At 41.4% G+C, this 17,683-nt stretch overlaps 1 protein-coding gene across 4 annotated transcripts in view; it reads left to right on the forward strand.

The window, feature by feature from the left end:
• Nucleotides 1-17,683, forward strand: part of LOC101426333 (uncharacterized) — a 166,541-nt gene that overhangs the window by 103,863 nt on the left and 44,995 nt on the right. For all 4 annotated transcript variants that reach the window (XM_058307234.2, XM_012528997.4, XM_058307236.2 and 1 more), the window contains 6 exons: nucleotides 4,822-4,979; nucleotides 6,084-6,195; nucleotides 7,532-7,581; nucleotides 7,950-8,129; nucleotides 15,767-15,884; nucleotides 16,911-17,076. In XM_058307234.2, the coding sequence (XP_058163217.1) occupies nucleotides 4,822-4,979; nucleotides 6,084-6,195; nucleotides 7,532-7,581; nucleotides 7,950-8,129; nucleotides 15,767-15,884; nucleotides 16,911-17,076 (784 nt within the window). The remainder of the gene's footprint in view (nucleotides 1-4,821; nucleotides 4,980-6,083; nucleotides 6,196-7,531; nucleotides 7,582-7,949; nucleotides 8,130-15,766; nucleotides 15,885-16,910; nucleotides 17,077-17,683) is intronic.

The raw sequence follows: 17,683 nt of genomic DNA on the forward strand, positions 1-17,683 counted from the left end.
GCCTCCTAAAAAGAAGATGAGCAGACATAGAGAGGACACAGAAAGCAAATAGCGAGCACAAACAGCAAGGGGGCAGAAATAAATAAATTAAATTAAATCTTAAAAAAAAGATCATGCTATGTACAAATAGAGATAAGTTTTACTTCTTTCTTTCCAATGCAGATGACTTTTATTTCTTTTTCTTACCTAATTGTGCTGCCAAGAACCTCTAGTACAATGTTGAATAAAAAAGGTAAGAGTGGACATTATTGTCTGATTCCTAATAGTAGGAGGAAAGCTTTTAGTTTTTAATCATTAAGTGTGATATTATCCTTTTCATTTATACCATTTACCAGCTTGAGGATGTTCCCTTCATTCCTAGTTTGTTAAGTGTTTTCATTATGAAAGGCCTTTGGATTTTGTCTATATATATTATTTTGTACTTTCTTTATTCACTTAACAGTATATCCTGGAAATTACTCTAAATAAGTGCATAGAGATCTTCCCCATTATTTTTTATACCTGTATAGTTCTCCATTGTGTGTATATATCATAGTTTGCTCAGCCACTCACCTATATTGAGCATATAGGTAGTTTCCAGTATCTTGCAATTATAATTAATGCTATACTGAATAACCTTGTACATAGGTGTTTTCATATTCAAGGTCAATTCCTAGAAGTGGGATTGCTGAGTCAAAAGGTACTTGAGAATAGAATTTTGTTAGATATTACCAAATTCACCTCCATAGAGTTTATACAATTTTGCATTCCCACCAACAATGTAAGTAGTGCCTGTTTCTCTTCAGGCTTGCCAAGAGTCACACACTATTCTGAAATCTGTTTTCATCTCCACTTAATGATATTTTTATATGTTTTCATATCAATAAATGTGTATTTCCATTACCATTTTTGTAGAGTAGGCAAACATTTAGAATAAGCATTACAGAAATTTTAGCTTAAAATCACCTGATTGTTAAGAGTCATATTTACTGTTTACTAGTTACCATCTGTATCAACCTTTTTCACTGTTAAATTGGACAAGGATGAAGTAAAGAGAAGGATTTGGAAACTATCACTTGGAAAAATGACCAAAAAAAGAATATCTGCCCATAAGATATCAGATGAACATAACTTAAGTGTAAAAATAAACATGGTTTTAGGAAATCAGCTTTACACATGGTCTCAAATAGTCTGTCTGCCTCATAGATTCTGTGCAGCCCACCATACTCACCCCTTATCACATTTCCCTATTTCTCTTTATCCATTTCTTCATAAGAAAGTACAAACTTATGGGTATGGCAAGAGTACACAATCCCTATTCCTATTCCCAATTACTAATTCCCATGAAAATAAAATACTGCAGAGAAAAAATAGTGATAGAGTGAGTTATGCTGACTTTTAAAATTCAACCCTCCAAACTTGAATCAATGCTGACCATAAGTTAGGCTAATCAGATAATACTGAAGTGCAATTCAAGCTCCTGAGGGTCTTATAGGCCAGTGTGAAAGGCAGAGTGGCCCACAGTGGCTCAAATACAAGGCATAAGAGAACTTCAACAAGCAATAGTTGAAGGTCAGAGAAAAGAGATCATAACTGGTTTGGGGAACTAGAAAGAGCAGCCCAGAGAGAACTCATTTGAGAAAACCTGAAGGGTGAATTTTTTTGATGGGCAGAGATGACCATGTGATCATATTGAGTAGAGGGAAGAGTCATAAGACACTTGGGCATGGGAATGAGAAAGTACAGATGGGGACCAGGAAAAAAATGAGGAATTCAGCTTAACTACAACCCATGGTTTTCATGTTTAATTGACTTTTGGAATCTTTTATTCAAGGAATTTAATCTTATGAAGAATACCAATATATGAAACAGATATAAGTGGGACTATTCTGGTTCAATATTTTGAAAGTCACCAGACAGGAGCACAGTTGGAGGTGGGGAGACATTAGAGTAAAGCACAGGATGATGGAGCTGGGAAGATATTAGGGTAAAAACCTGGAAAGATGGATTAGGACCATAATGTAGGTGCCCTGAAAGATCCAGCCCAGACAGGCTTTCCCCAATTTCTTAATTTTCTCAGTTACTATATGTTCTATGTATGGAATCAGTTGAACTTCAGCTGTAATGTTTTCTACATATTGCCTGTGAGGGTAGCCACTGTATTTTTTGCCTTTGTGTCTGTCTGGTATTTATTTAGCAAGCATTTTTGTTGAGTGATAGCTGTCATTACTTGATATGGATAGAAGACTATGAAAAGATTTTGAGCTGAGGAAGGAACTGATCCAAAATTCTCATTAGGAAGATTCATTGTGTTTGATGGATTGAAGGGGAAATAGATAAGTTAGGGAGACCAGCAAGCAAGAAGAGGTGAAAGCTTCAGCCATGGTGGCAGCACTGGGGACTAATTGGAGGGAGGGTGTGAATAGCATTGCTGGGATGCATGGACCGTACAGGTATGGGACAAAGCCAAGAAATTAGTCAAGGGACGAAGTTGAAGATTCCTATTAGGTTGGCGCCCTCCACTTCTTACTCTTCAAACATATCTTATCCCTACAACCATCCTTCCCTACTACCTCAGACTGTGAAGTATTCCTCTTCCTGTTAAAGTTCAACCCCCACCTGCTTTCCCAATCCCTTTCCTCCCATCTTTTCTGGGGTCTTGCTTCATCAGTTATCTCCTTTCTCTACTGTACTTCCAATCTTTCCCTCTAATACCTCTTTCCACTTAGTTTTGGGCAGACTAAGCATTTTTCATTCTCTCTGGTAGGTTAAGTGAATGTTATGAGCCCTAATCATTTTTCATTCAAGCTTATTGAAAGAATAGTCTTTCACTCCCCATCTCCATTTTCTAACCCCCTGTTCAATCTAGTATAGTTCCTAACTCCACCACTCCCCTAAAATTTCTCTCACCAGAGCTCCTGTTTATTAAATACAGGGGATGCTTTTCAGTTATTTCACTTGACTTCTTTCCTCCATTTAATGGTGTAGACCAACTTCCTTATCCTTTAACTTTTCCTTCCTGGGCTTCTCTCACTCCACTTTCTCCTGATCTCCTCTACCTCTTTGATAAGTCCTTCCCAATTTCCCCTGAGTGGGGTGAATGCTCTCTTCTCCACCCACCTCTTCTATGGTGATGTTTCCCCGGAACGCCTCTCTTCTCACCTTACATATCCTTCCCTGGTGGTACATCAATTCTTAAGTTTTAAAATTTCTAATATACTTTCAGCTTTCAAATCTATGTCTCTTCATGGCTTCTCTCCACCACACCCCAAACTAGTGTATCTAAAAGCCTCCTACACAGCTTTTGGATGTCCCACAAGCACCTCAACTCAACATCCTTTTCCTATCTGTTTCTTCAGTATTTCCATTCTTGGCTAAGTCACCACCATCAGGTCCAAAACCTGAGTATTGTCCTCAGCAACTCTGGCTTCCTTGAACTAGGCAATCACTATCTCTTGTCAAAATCACCTTCAAATATTATAGAATATGGTGCCTTCTCTCCATCCCCACTGGCTTGTATGGCTGTAATGACCTTCTAACTGGCCTCATCCATCCATTTCCATGCCCTGCATCACTACGTCTGTCTCCAGTCAAATCTATCTTCCAAACAGTGGCCAGCACAATCATTCCTCCTTGATTAAAACCCTTCAGTGACTCATTGAAGCCTGAAGAAGAAATCTTAATCTCCTTATTCAGGCATGCACAACCTTTGTGACCTGACAACAGTCCTCTATCCTGCTACTTCTCCTGTACTCACTATATTTGAATTTCCCTAAACATTTTGCATTGTTTCATGTCCCCATGCTTCTGCTCATGCAATCCTAGAATGTTTTATCTTACCACATTCCATCCTCCACTTTTATATATATTTTTTGCCTAGAGGATGCTACTCATCAAAATTCAGCTGTCATCATGTCTTCCAGGAAGTCTCCATGACTCTTTTAACTTGGCTAAAATATATTTCATGACTACTTCACCCAGTATTGTATTATGAAAATATATATGTGGTCTTACCTCAAGTATGGGAGAAGAGGAGGGATGATGGCATAATAAAGAGATATAAATGATGGAGACAGTCAAAGGGGACAAGGGGCAAGAAGGAAAGGAAGGAGGTTAGGGGAGAGAAAACATATTTGTGCACTGCCGAAAGCCGAAGGAAGAGAAGTTTCAAGAAGGAATGGGTGACCAAAGATATAGGAATAACAAATAAGCCATGAAAAGATGTTCAACACCATTAGTCATTAGAGAAATGCAAATTAAAACCACTACATACCCATTAGAATGGTTAAAATTTAAAATACTGACCAAAAATGAATGTTGGCAAGAATGTGGAAGATCTGGAATTCTCCTCTCTCATGCATTGCTGAAAATGTAAAATGGTACAACAACCTGGGAAAAGTTTGGCAGTTTCTTAAAAAGTTAAATATACAACCATCATATGAGTCAGTCATACTACTCCTAGGCATTTAAGCAAGAGAAATGAATACACTGTTGGGGAAAAATGTAAATGACTTTGATCTGTCAGTTCTCTGCAGCTCCATAACCATAGGAATATTGAAAGATACTGATTTCCTATTTTTTCTCCTCTTATCCCTCTTTCCTCTCTCCTTCCTCTTCCCTCCCTTCCTTTCCCTTTACTCTCTACTTCCCTCTTTCTCCCTCTCTCCCTTCTGCCTCTTTCCCCTTCCTCCCTCCACCTCTCCTTTCATAGTTATATTGTGTGAATCCCATGGATCCAGACATTTACAGGTGTTTGAAGTCAGTTGTGGCTGTGAGATAATTTTCAGTCAGTAAGGATTTATAAAGTTAACAAATAATTCACTTTGTTTTAAAATATTTTAGGAAATAAGTTCAGATCTGAGAAATCATGGCAGAATGGGTCCAACCAAAAGAATAAATTCCAGAACTGGGAATGATATAGAGAGCTTGCTGTTATCCACAACTCCAAAAGTTCCAGACACCCTTATTCATCTTTCAGAACGATTCCAAGCTACCAAAAGGTACTGCACACAAGTTCTTTAAAGTAACAAAAATGTCCTCATTTAAGGGATTGAAGGAAGTCTAAACTCTCAGAGTATCTAGCATATGTTTTAGTTTTTAAGACGTGGTATGAAGACCTTGTACGAACATTGAGTAGACTCAACTCCTTCCAAGTACTCCAGTCTATGAAGGAGAATCAACAATTTCCAATTCCAACCTCTTCTTTCCTTTCCTCTCTTCCCCTCTACTTTTTTTTACTCTCTCTCTTCCCTTCCTTCCCTCCTTCTTTCTCTGAATGGCTTTCAAACAACAAAGAGGGTACAACACAAGGAAGAAAGCTTATAGGTCTCTCCAAATTTTCCACATCTATCTTCAATTGAGAAGCCTGGAATTTGACCATTGCTTAGAATAATAGGTTGGTGAATTGTCAGAGATAATGACCTTAAGAGGCATTGCCTCTACAGAGATAAGTCTACAAATAAAGGATGCTCCATTATGTTTCATCTATCTCCACCATAACAGAGAAAAAAGAGACATTTATATTCTTATTGATTGTAAATGTTCTGACTGTTTTATTGGGACTGGCAAGTGACACTCTGATTTAATTCTGGGAAATTTAGAATGAAAAATAGTAACAGGCAAAGCTACTTTTCTGTTCATGATACTGTTTATCTGAAACATGGCCATTGTGTCAAGTGCCCTAAGCACTCATGTCCAAAATACCATGAAAGACTTAGGATCAAAGTGTCTAGACAAGAGAGCCCTTCAGAGTCCACTTTAGTTCAGGCTCCCCTGAAGTTCATGCCAGAAGGGCACATAGGGGCCTGGGTAGTACAAACACTAAGCCATATTTTGAAGTTTGGGACTGATAAGGGAGTGTTGATGAATACTTCAGGCACATGAGGATCCCCAAGGAGGTCTGTGACAACATCAGCTTCCCCAGTGACTAATCCAACATATGAATGCAGATGTGAACCATGGAGACAGAGATACCTGCCCTTCTGTTGCAGTGCCCAGCACCTGGCCCAGGTGTTCTTGTCCCTTCAAGAGGTCTTGAGTTGTCTTCTTGGTATATGCCCACTTACCTCCATCCTTGCGCTCAGATGTGTCTGTTCAATTGTCAGGGCTGCGGAGGCCTTCGTATCTATTCAGCTAGAAAAAGTGGGCCTGCGAGACATGATGCTGAATACCTTCCTCCTCAGGAAACAAGCCATGGCGGACAGAACGAGGAGCCCTGTGAGTGTGTAGCGGGAGGAGCATCCTAAATCTTCAGTCTACTTTTACAGTTAAACAAATAAAAGTTTTTAACTTGGAATTGGTTTGCTTTCAGCCTGTTTGGATAGGACCATTGAAAATATATGAAAAAGAACTGAAGAAAGGAATTCAAAAGGAATTCAAACTAATAGTTATCTAGTTTTTAAAATGTGTGCATTTTCCCCAAGGCTCCATTTTCTTCTGTCACTTTCTAAATTCACTAGTTTTAGCACCTGCCCTGAAACATTAGACTACTCCTGAGTGATGCCAGAGGACTTCAGGGGGTAGGGCTTTTACCTTCCAGTTACCCGTTATCTCAGCTTTTCAGACACTACAGTTGTGTTTCTATTTAAGGGCTTTGTATTAAACTAAATTTGAAAAATACTATAAAACTAAACCTTTAATCAGTTAAAATTGTTGGTTAAATTATGTGAATGCCACTTCATTATTCATTAATTTAATCCTTATGCTAATGCATACTTATTTATGAGAAAAATGACAAGGATTACAATATCTAGGCTTTATGGCCAAAAATACATGTCTTCCATGATACAGAATTTACCTAATCCAGTCTTACAAATGGGATATGACCGAGGCCAGACCTTCCAGATTATTGCCAAACAATGATGGAGGCAAAGAGCTCCTTCTAATAAATAATTCTTACAAAATATTGACCAAGTGAAAAATGCAATAGCTCATTAACTGCCCTTCAGGATTATCTAAGGCCTATCAGATCAGAAAGGCCAAGATTTGTCAAGGTCTTAGACTTTACCTTACTTACAAGCTAATAAGTTAGCCTGTTACTCTTATTTGGATTCTGACAGAAGATAGGCGACTCCTAGGTCAAAGATGAAAAACTTTACTACTCCCAGCAGAGCAGACAACATGAGTTTCATGTTAGTATCAGTTTTCCTTGTCTCCCAAGTCCCACTGGGGCTACATGAAGGGGCCCAGACACATGCAATGGGTATGTGTCATAGTTGAGAAACACTGAACTTGGGCAATCCACCTATTTTATAGCAAGCCAGCTATTTAACCCAAAGGGAGAAATTGCCTCATCCCTCAGGGTTGCTTGCTTAGAGATGGCCCAGGTACAGAGAGGTCAGGACCTTGCATTCCTGGCATAATCAGCAAGATGTATAGGAGCATGAGAAAGCAATAGATGAGTGTCTCCCTACAAGTTCACTTTCAGAAGGAATGTGTCAATTGGGTGGCCTTATCCTACTTTGATTGTCAGAAGTTTGGGCACATATACTAGGATGGATAATTCTTAATGCCACTTGTCTAATTTAAGAACTATCACTCTCCTTTATTACAGGATGAAATTGAGAAAGTCAAGAGAGATGTTATAACTGAATACTGTCAAAAGTAAGTATACTATATATGAACAACTCATGTTAATTTCTCTGACTCTGAATGCAATAAACAGCAGTATTATATGTAGAAATTCAAATAATGTCAGGCAGTTTGTGTTTGAATAAACCATAGGCTTAGTGGTTAAAACCAAATTAAACTGTCCTCCTCTGATATGCAGAGGAACATCAGAAGTCAGTGGCCTTTTGAAGACATCCACACCTCTGCCTTCAGGCAATAGCAACCTGAAGAAATTTCTTCTTGTACCCGTCCCCCTTGATTCTTTTAAAAGTCCTCCAGGGAAATAGATCCTGGAACTTCTGTGAGATATGGCATAACTTGAATTCACCTTCAGGACATCATTTCTTCTTCTAATTTTTCAGGTTTAACCGCCACATGTCTCACTATGCTCTTCGGGGTCAGATCATGGCATACTGCAATAGCCTGAGAGCCCTGCTGGAAGACTTCCCTACCATCAGGGATACCTTTTTCATGGTCGGGCAACCACAAGAAAAGAAGGGGCTGAGGGACACCTCCAAAGAAGGCCTCAAGGCTGACCCCAGGTGTGTAATTTCCTTTGGAGCTTGCTCCTCCCCATACAGACCTACCCTCTCCCTGTTAAGAAGAGGCTGTTAAGTTTGGTGTAGAAATCCTAGCTCCTTTTACTGCACTTGATTTTGATCTTCTGGTCCAGAGGACAAAAGAAAAAGGTAACACTCCCAGAATATCTGAACCCAGAAGGAGTTCTTTGTGTATGAGTTGTTTGACTGCTTTTTAATCTATGCAGTTTTGTTTTCCCCTGAGGAGCCCAGAGATTTTCATCAGTCACACCCCTTTACATAAGCCAGCATCTAAAATAAGCAAACAAATAAGTAAACTTGATCTGGAGCTGTCCTAGCTTCAAATATTATACTCAATGGTATAGAAAATATTCAGAAATAAACAATGATAAACACAGTGCCTCAGGTAAATCAATGACTTTCTGTAATTCTCTGATAGAGAAAAAAGGTGATACAGAGTAACATTAAGTGATAGAGCAGAGCTCATTCCAAACTTCCTTGTTGTGCTTTATACAATTTTACAAATGGTCTTAACTCAGCCTATCTAGAGTTCATCCAACTGGATGGAGAAATTAGCATACCTGTGCAGTCAGTGACCAGATTTCCTTAAAAAAAAAAGGGGGGGGGGAGGGATTGGAGAGGAGAGGACTATACAGCTGTGTAGTCTCCAGGGAAGAGCAAAAGCACCCTATAGGATGAATTTTCCTCACTCCTTACTCTTCCCTTACCACATGGAACTTAGTGCTGAGTAACAATAATACTCAATAAATATGACCATTGAGTGGATGTATGGGAGGGACTTGAAAAAACCACTGATATCAGACTATGCTTTCACGCATTCATTCACTCACTTGTACATTCATTCATGTGTGCATCCATTATTCAACTATCATTTATTCTTTGTTTTGTGCTGGAGTTGCAAAGGTAGAAAGTCATTATTATCTCTGATAATAAATTCAGTGTACTAGGGGGAAGCTCTATAAACAAATGAGTAACTTCAAAGACATCATGTTAGAGATGTTTGAGAGTCAATGTTAGAGATGTTTGAGAAGTCAGGTGATCTGAAAGAGGGAGTGGTCAACTCTACTCCAGGGCAGAATTCAAAAAGCAGATGACGGTAAAGTTGGAGTTCACCAAGAAAATGGGGATGATAGAATGGGCTAGAGAATGAAAGAAGTTGAAATCCTTAAGCCCTTGACAGATAGATGGTTGGCTACCAAATTAGTGGGCAGTTCTACCTTGGTACTTAAAAGGCGCTCAGTTTATGGATATGTGTTTTGTTTCATGAGCTCAGGCATTAAATTCACTTTGGGCATACTTCAGGAGGTACCTAATGGAAGAATGCATTTGAGAAAGGAGTGGGGGGTTGTCTTGGTTTGCTAAAGGGCAGTCAAGGCAATATTCCATAAATGGGTTGGCTTCTATAATGAGAATGTTTTTAAAAATATTTATTTATTTTATATTTATTTCTCTCCCTTCTTCCCCCCTCCCCCCCCTCCCGTCTGCTCTCTGTGTCCATTCACTGTGTGTTCTTTTGTGTCCGCTTCTATTCTTGTCAGCGGCATGGGAATCTGAGTCTCTTTTTGCTGCATCATCTTGCTGCATCAGCTCTCCATGTGTGCGGCGCCACTCCTGGGCAGGCTGCACTTTCTTTTGCGCTGGGCGACTCTCCTTACAGGGCTCACTCCTTGCACATGGGGCTCCCCTACGCAGGGGACACCCCTGCGTGGCATGGCACTCCTTGCATGCATCAGCACTGCGCGTGGGCCAGCTCCACACGGGTCAAGGAGGTCCTGGGTTTGAACCGCAGACCTCCCATGTGGTAGACAGACGCTCTATCCATTGAGCCAAGTCTGCTTCCCTATAATGGGAATTTTATTAGGGGAAAAACTTACAGTTCCAAGGCTGTGAATGTCCAAATCAAGACAACATCAGAGATGCTTTCTCACCAAAGTCAGCTAAAGTGATCCTAGCATCCTGCCATGTGGCATGGCAAGATGGCAGCCGGTCTCTGCAGAGGTCCCTGCCTTCTTCACTATCTCCACGAGCTCAGCTGTGGGCAATTAGGCATATCTCCCTGGTCATCATCTCCTTGAACTTTTCATGACTTCTCTGTCATTGTACGCAAACTTGGAGTCCTCTTTCTCACATGGCAGGATCAAAATGGCAGAGCTTCCTTTCTCTGTGTTTCTTTTTCCATGCGTGTGTTCTTAGTTTATATATGACCTAGCAAGAGGGCAGACACCCAACCTGGGTCATGCCTCACTGACGTGGTCCAATCAAAAGCCCTAAAGCAAGCTAATCAGGTGTTCTAATCAAGGCTTCCTTAACTGAATTTAATCAGAGGGCCCCACACCCACAAGAATGCATTAGTTCAAGAACGTAATCTTTTCGGGGGCTCACAAAAGCTGTCACAGGTATAGAAACTCAGTAGACTGCTACTCTACTAAAGGGGTTTGATTGGATACCTGTTACCTAATGAAGTTGCAGTGCATCTTTCTCTAATATTAAACATCACAAGATAATCCTCTAAGACTTCTTAGCTCTATTGTCTGGGGACCTTTTGTCACTCATCCATCCACAAGCCAAACCAACCACTTACAAATCCAATCTCCATTTGGGATCAGACTTTAAAAATGGTTCACAGAAGCCCAACCCTGAGTTAACTACACTTGTTTTTAGGACAAAATGTGTTCAGGAAGTACATTTTTTTTTTCTAATCTGTTTCATTTGCAGCAACCATATAATAAGGAAGTCAGGATGTGGAAAGGAAAAAAAATGTCTCTAACTCTCAGGTCTTGCTCTATGTGTTCCATTATTGTTTCTTGCAGATAACTTTGGTTTTGTAAAGATTAAAATGAACAGTCATTTAGGATGCAGAGCCTAGAGCACTACACTATCTGGCTGGCTAATATGTGATAATTTTTTTTTAAGAATTTTATTTATTAATTCCTCCCCCCCAATTGTCTGCTCTCTGTGTCTGCTTGTATTCTCATTAGGTGGCTCTGGGAACCGATCCTGGGACCTTCTGGAGTGGGAGAGAGTCGGTTACTTTCTTGTGCCACCTCAGCTCCCTGTTCTGCTATGTCTTCTGAATTTTCTCTCTTCTGTGTCTCTTGTTGTATCATCTTGCTGCACCAACTCTCCACACTGGCCAGGACTCCTGCACAGGGTGGCATTCTGGCTTGGGCTGGCACTCCACATGGGCTAGCTTGCCCTCATTAGGAGGCCCTGGGCATTGAACCCTGGACCTCCTATATTGTAGATGGGAACCTACCTGCTTGAGCCACATCCGTTTCCCAATATGTGATAATTTTAAGGTTGGGTGTTGGGCCAAGAAAGTATGAACAAAGTGAGTACCTCACCCATAGCCAGGTCCCATAGCCAGGCAGTGGATAAGCTGTAATTGATTGAGTCAGTGTTTATCCACTATCCCCATCTCTGGCTTCCTAAACTCTACATTTTAACACATCCTTTTTTATACACTCACATAGAAAATGTATGTGAACTTCTGTTCACAGAAAGGAACTTCTGTTTTATGTGGAAGGTTGGAAAAGTAAGACTCTAACTCCAAAGTCTGTAGTTCCATACTCAGCATACCTACTCATAGATATCAGACACCAGTCACAGGACAGTGTAATGGAGAACAACAACCAGGGAGTTATAAACTTTACCCAACTTTGTCATAAACTGCCCTGAAGTCTTGGGCAAATTACTTGACCTCAATTCCTGGGCCTCAGTCTCTTCCTTTAATGAGTGAGGAATTTGAAGCTGCTCTCTAGAGTTAAATAGGTTAGGATTCTTAGTGCTAGGTTTTCTACAGCAGGATTCCAAGGAATGGGACTACTGAGAAAGACTTCCTTGAAAGGGGCTATGAAATGATAAATGGGAATCCTAGGCCATGGAGGGGAAAGAGTGGAGGAATGGAGGTCAGGAGGGACAGAGATTCTCATCTCATTCATAATATTAGGGGTTGGGTTAGATTGAGGATAAGAAATGGATTTTATTTTATATTGCAACAATTTATCAGTGGATTCTAAGACATTCCAAGCTTGTGAGCAGGTTGGAATTGATTGGTAATGTCTGCCGTGGTCAAGGAAAGGAGAAAGATGGTCTTTCTGCTATGATTTGCCATTCCTTGACTAGAAGGGCCCCATGAATTCTAAATCCTTAAAGGGCAATAATGTACTGTGTTTAGCTTTAGCAGAGGACCACCCTCCCAATCTGAGACTCTGTGGAAGAAGAGCCTAGGGAGTTGTCCTCCCCAAAGGAAGCCCCTCGACGCTTCGGGTAACTTCTTTGGCTCCAGGGGAGTCTGGACACTAGGACTACACTTGGCAGCACTCCCAGGAGCAGTGGCATTGACTAATGGAGAAATGAAGAAGGGACAGAGAGAGCTATCATACATGCCAGGCAGACCTACCATTACCCCACTGTGCTACATTATGCTAATTAGAAGAAGATGCCCCTTCCTCTGGCAGGTGCAGCCCCACTCCAGGGTGCAGAGCTTGGCTAGTAAAGTCCAGGCTGGATTTCAGCCACTGCTGATGCTTCAGGGCATGACCTGAACAACAACATATGGCAGATTTGGTGCCAAGCCCTGTACAGCAATGTGTTCGACATGGTCCTTGCCCTCCATGCAAGGGGACAGAGAGCATGTAATTACAATACAGTGTGATAAAGAATAAAAGAAAAGTATAATGGAAGCACCCACCAGAAAATGTGCAGTGTTATCCAGAGGATTAGGGAATGGGGGTGGGGAATATGGAATGCTTCGGGAAGAGGAAAAGCTTAACCTGGGTCTTGAAAGTGATTAGTGTTCCATGTGGACAAAGAAGAGAAATTCAGTTGAAGTTGGGAGAGCTACATGTGCAAAGGCACAGACAGGTAAGGCGGTGTGTGGACCTCTGTGTGCCTCATACACAGGGTATGGCACTGGGAAGTAGGATTACAGGGGAGGGGGGCAAGATCCAGAAGTCTGGTGTTTGTCCTTCAGGTCACATGAAGGAGGGGAGCAAGGTGATCGCCAGTGACACCATTTAGGAAGCTACTAAAATTGAGAGAAGCTTAGGAGGTGAACTCAGTTTGGCCAGGTGCTGGATTTAATGTGGGATGGAGGGAGAAGGAGGAATCAAGATGTCACTAGTGTTTCTGGCCTGGATGAACAGAAAGATGGCGGTGCCATGAGCAGGAAGAGCTGTGGGGGGAAATGTCCATCTTGGCTCAGAAGCCTCAGTTGTGAAGTCTTCTCCAGTACTCCCAACAAGTCTCGGGTGCTTCTTATTCATTGTGTCTTCTGCTCTTTTATAGACTTCCACTGCATCATGCTTCCATCATAAGGTCCTTGAGGGCAGAGGTTGTCTTCGTTTTGTCTCCCAAGTGCCCACCTCCGACTTTGTCCTAATTGAAGGGATGGGTGTGTAGGTGTGTTTGTGGGTGGGCCAGCAGGAAGTGGAGGGAGTCCTGGCCAATTGGCCTTTAATTCCATTAAGGTCAGGGTCTGGCAGGAATTTGATATAGGGCTTGAAGAGGACAGGAAGATTTGGATTATTGAAAAGGGAAATGAGTGTGAGAGCTAACCAAAGGAAAAAAGCGGGGGAGGGTTGGATTGTCCTGGGGTGACACACTCAGCTCAGGTTAGAAACTACTTATTGTGGCATCCAACAATTAGTGGTATGATTTCCTCCAGCTGTGCTTTAGTAGCATAGGAATAGAAGCAGAAAGTGGAACTGTTGGAGGAATCCAGAGTTGGAAGTTTGCTAAGTAGGTGGATTGGAAGCACAGAAGCAGAGAACTGAAGGTGCCAATGATAGAATAGTTCATGTGCTTGATCTTGAGATCCATTTTGGGTGGGAAAGGAAATGAGATCAGAAAGGGGAACAGAGGACTGACTGTATGATGTCAGTGAGCATATTTTGTGGGGATGAAAGAGGTTTAGTGGGAGGGAATGAGAGAGAAAACTTGAAGAATGAAGTTGAGTTGGGAAAGTGGGATGTTGAAATTTAAGACTTTGGAGGTGATATGGCTCCAGACAATGACAAGGTCAGGGGTGTGGTGCAGAGCTGGGAGGCTGAAGGGCAATGAAGAAGAGGAGAGATGACCTTGCGCAGGTCAAGGAACTCTCAGGCCAGATAGTCAATGGGCCATTCTAAGGGGAGTAGGCGTTGAGGGAGAGGTGGGGGAACAATTCTCCTTGGGAGGCTGAGAATCAGACTGTGTTCCCAGCATTGAGCACTGAAAGCTTTCTGCTGCCATCTCTGCCCCTCCTAGGTAGATAGCTGCTGGCTACAAAAATGAAAGATGAGAAGTGAAGGATGATTTTTTTATAGTGGGTCTTAGAACGCCAAGGATGCCCATACTTCTCAAAGGTCAAGGACTGGGTTCAGCCGTGCTGCTGGGGGCAGCTGCCAGTGGGCATGCGGCAGACCCCATGGACCCAGATACAAATCCTGTACTTGTACCTTCTTAATATTCAGTGTTTCTTTGGGGCACCATCAAAATACTCTGAACCGAATAAAGGAGACAAGGCTGGATTGAGCTGCCTTGATCTGCAGGACAGGAATAGTCTGGCTTTGTGGCTGTTAAAAGTTTTCTAAAGGAAGATTGTACTTTGTTCCTGATCTGAGAATTAACTGAGATTTGAAACTTGAAAGATAGATTTAAGGCCAACAATTCACTTCAGGTAGAGTTTCAATGATGTGAGAACCTTATATTCAGAATGTTTGATATTGTAAGTATTCAATGCTCAGTTAAAATGAGTTAAATTTTATCCCTTGAATCTCTTTCAGAGACCCAGAAATAATTTTATTCCTCATTGACATTCGTGACAGTCAAAAAATACCCCTACTGCTTCCCAAATGCCCCTTACAGCATGAACGCCTCCCACTGACAGTGTTGCTCTAGACCATGCAAGTGGGAATGAAAACTGTGTGCAAATGTGAGCAAGTTTCACAGGACCTGGGAGGAAAGGAGAAGGGACAGTCTGAAAATGACTCCCTGATTTCCGGCTTCCGTGTCTGGGGTGGGGGAGGTGGGTAGAGGGTGTTATGGCTCCTTTAACAGAGGAATGAAGAGACAGCTAAACCACCACCTAAGAAATCATAAGGTGTTTGAGGGAGGAGGAGAGCAGAGAGGAGAAAGAAAGAAAAGAAGGCCAGAGGCTGGAGAACCTGACAGGAGAGCAGAAAAATAGAGCCTGGTCTGTGGAGGCGGGCAGCAGCGCGCACGAAACACCGCCTTTGTCTCTTGGGAGCTGGGCAGGCAAGATCTAAGTAACCTCTTAGAACCTCAATTCCTGACCTGTTAAACAGGAGCAAAACTATGTCCATCCTAAGAATTAATTAAGATAAAATGTGTACTTGTGCAGAACACCTTTTCCTCCCTCCATACCCACTCCCTCCACCAGCTCAGCTGAGCCTGGGCACAGCCCAATGGCTCTTCTTCCCTTTGAGTTATTTCTAGCTCTGGCCACTTGGGAGCTGTCCGAAAAGGCTCAGGCTTGGACGGTGGGCAGGTGCCTAACCACAACTGTAGGCTCTGGGTGCTGTGGCCTGCGGGGGTGGCTTAAATAGTTCACACCCAAAGATGCCCCTTATTTAACGGGAACAGCTGCTACCAGTGTTTTTCTTCTAATGCCACAGGAGCTTTCAGCCCAGGCCACGATGTTTGCTGTCTGCCGATGGAAAAGTTTTCCTCAATTTATGGTTCATACCCCATCCTTCTGAAGTGCTGGTTATGTTCAAAACTCTGCCAGAAAAGGTTTGTATTCTTTTATGTGCACCAGAATGAAAACAGACTGGTTTTTACGTCTTGCAGTTAAGCCTAATATTTCCAGAGAATGTCTTTTGTTCTTTTCAGAGACATCTAGGTTTTGAAATTTTTTCACCACTTCTAATATTTTTGCCTGTTTTATTATTACTTTTCCTGGGCCCCATTATTTCATGAGTTTTGTTTCTCCCTGTCATTAATGAACATCAACAGACTGCTGACATTCCTTATTAATCCTCAATTTCCTCCCAAACCATTCAAGTCAGCACCTGATGCACTGAAGCTAATGTGAGGTTGAGTTCCACAGCTGGACTGATAGTAAATTATTTGTGGTGACATTGGTAACCATTTTTTTAAGAGTTTATAAAAATACATAAAGCGCTCAAATAAGTATGTAATAAATAAAAGTATAAAGTTGAAAATGGCAATGTGGGCATGTCCTGGTTTTTCTTTGTAAGTGAAAAACCTGTTTAACAACTTAGATTTCTCACCCTTTCCTTTTTATTTTTTTAATAGAGAAATACTACCTGCTGCAGTAAGATCACACTTTGTCACTTTTCCTTCACTTAAATGTTGTTAGTTAAGACTCGGTGCCTGCTTTTTAGTTGTGTATTAGTTTAAACTATGTTGATAAATGTCTGAGGCAATTTATGCTTTGCTTACAGGTGACAATGTTGTCCGAATGTGGGTCCCTCCTATCAATTTATCTGTGACCCTTGTAATTCACTGATGGTCATGCAAACATATTTTGATGTGCTTATGGCCATCAAAGGCTTGAAACAAAGAGAATCATGTTGCTTTAATCACCCATAAAAGTGACCTTGTCCAAAGGCAGAACTCAGGTTCATGAATAGACGGCTCTGTGGTTCTCCTTTTAGATATTATCCTGTATATGCTGTGAAATGTTTGCCTGGATGTGCTTGTTTAAAGACATTATCCCTAATTAACACTACCATATTTTTATATGTCTCGTAGAAACTTCCTAAAGATTACTTCCCGGTGTTGATTTCCCCACAGGCAGCTTTCAGAGCCTTAAAGCTAACTCTGCAGCTCGTCAGTCCTCTCCATGACATTGTGGCATACCTTTTCAGTTTTGCTAAACTTGGAAATTGTCCAGGCTGTTTTGAATTTCCTCTAAGTCCAAACCCTGTGAGAGGCAACTGGGGAGGAACTGAGGGCATTGGTAAGAGATTAAATCATCACCTTTAGTATGTAGTTGGAATCATGTGAAGTTCTTAATACTTGGAAAAATAAAACAAATATTTTCTCATCAATCACAACGATAAGAAGGGCAAAGGAAGAGTCCCATCATAAACTGTCTCCAAACTGTATGTTTAGCTGACCAGATCATCATTTATCTTATTCAGGAGTGAGGAGACTTAGGCTTATCCCTGTCTTGCCTCTTGGTTGCTGGAACCGGTGCACATTACTCTCTGGGTCTCTATTTGTCCATCTATAAAATGGGTATGATGACACCTATCTTGGAGAAATGTTCTGTTGATAAAAATCTTTGTAAAAATTCTAGAAGCACCTTTGTCCTCACTAAATAATAGTTTTCTTTCATTCCCTTTCCCCTCCTGGTCTTCATGAAATAACATTGCAAAGTGAAAGCCAAGTCACTCTGCCTGCTTGCCGTCAAGAAGCTGGCAGACAGCCCCTGCTTGGCTAACACCGATGAGGATGATCCTGTAGGAAGAATGAGGGAGGTTTTCGTTTTGTAGTCTCAGTACTAATCAGAGGCCTCTAACTCAGCATCAGGTTATCAGATAAAAGCACTAAGTACATCTGAG

This window comes from Dasypus novemcinctus, chromosome 11 (assembly GCF_030445035.2).
Source record: "Dasypus novemcinctus isolate mDasNov1 chromosome 11, mDasNov1.1.hap2, whole genome shotgun sequence".
Taxonomy (NCBI): Eukaryota; Metazoa; Chordata; class Mammalia; order Cingulata; family Dasypodidae; genus Dasypus; species Dasypus novemcinctus.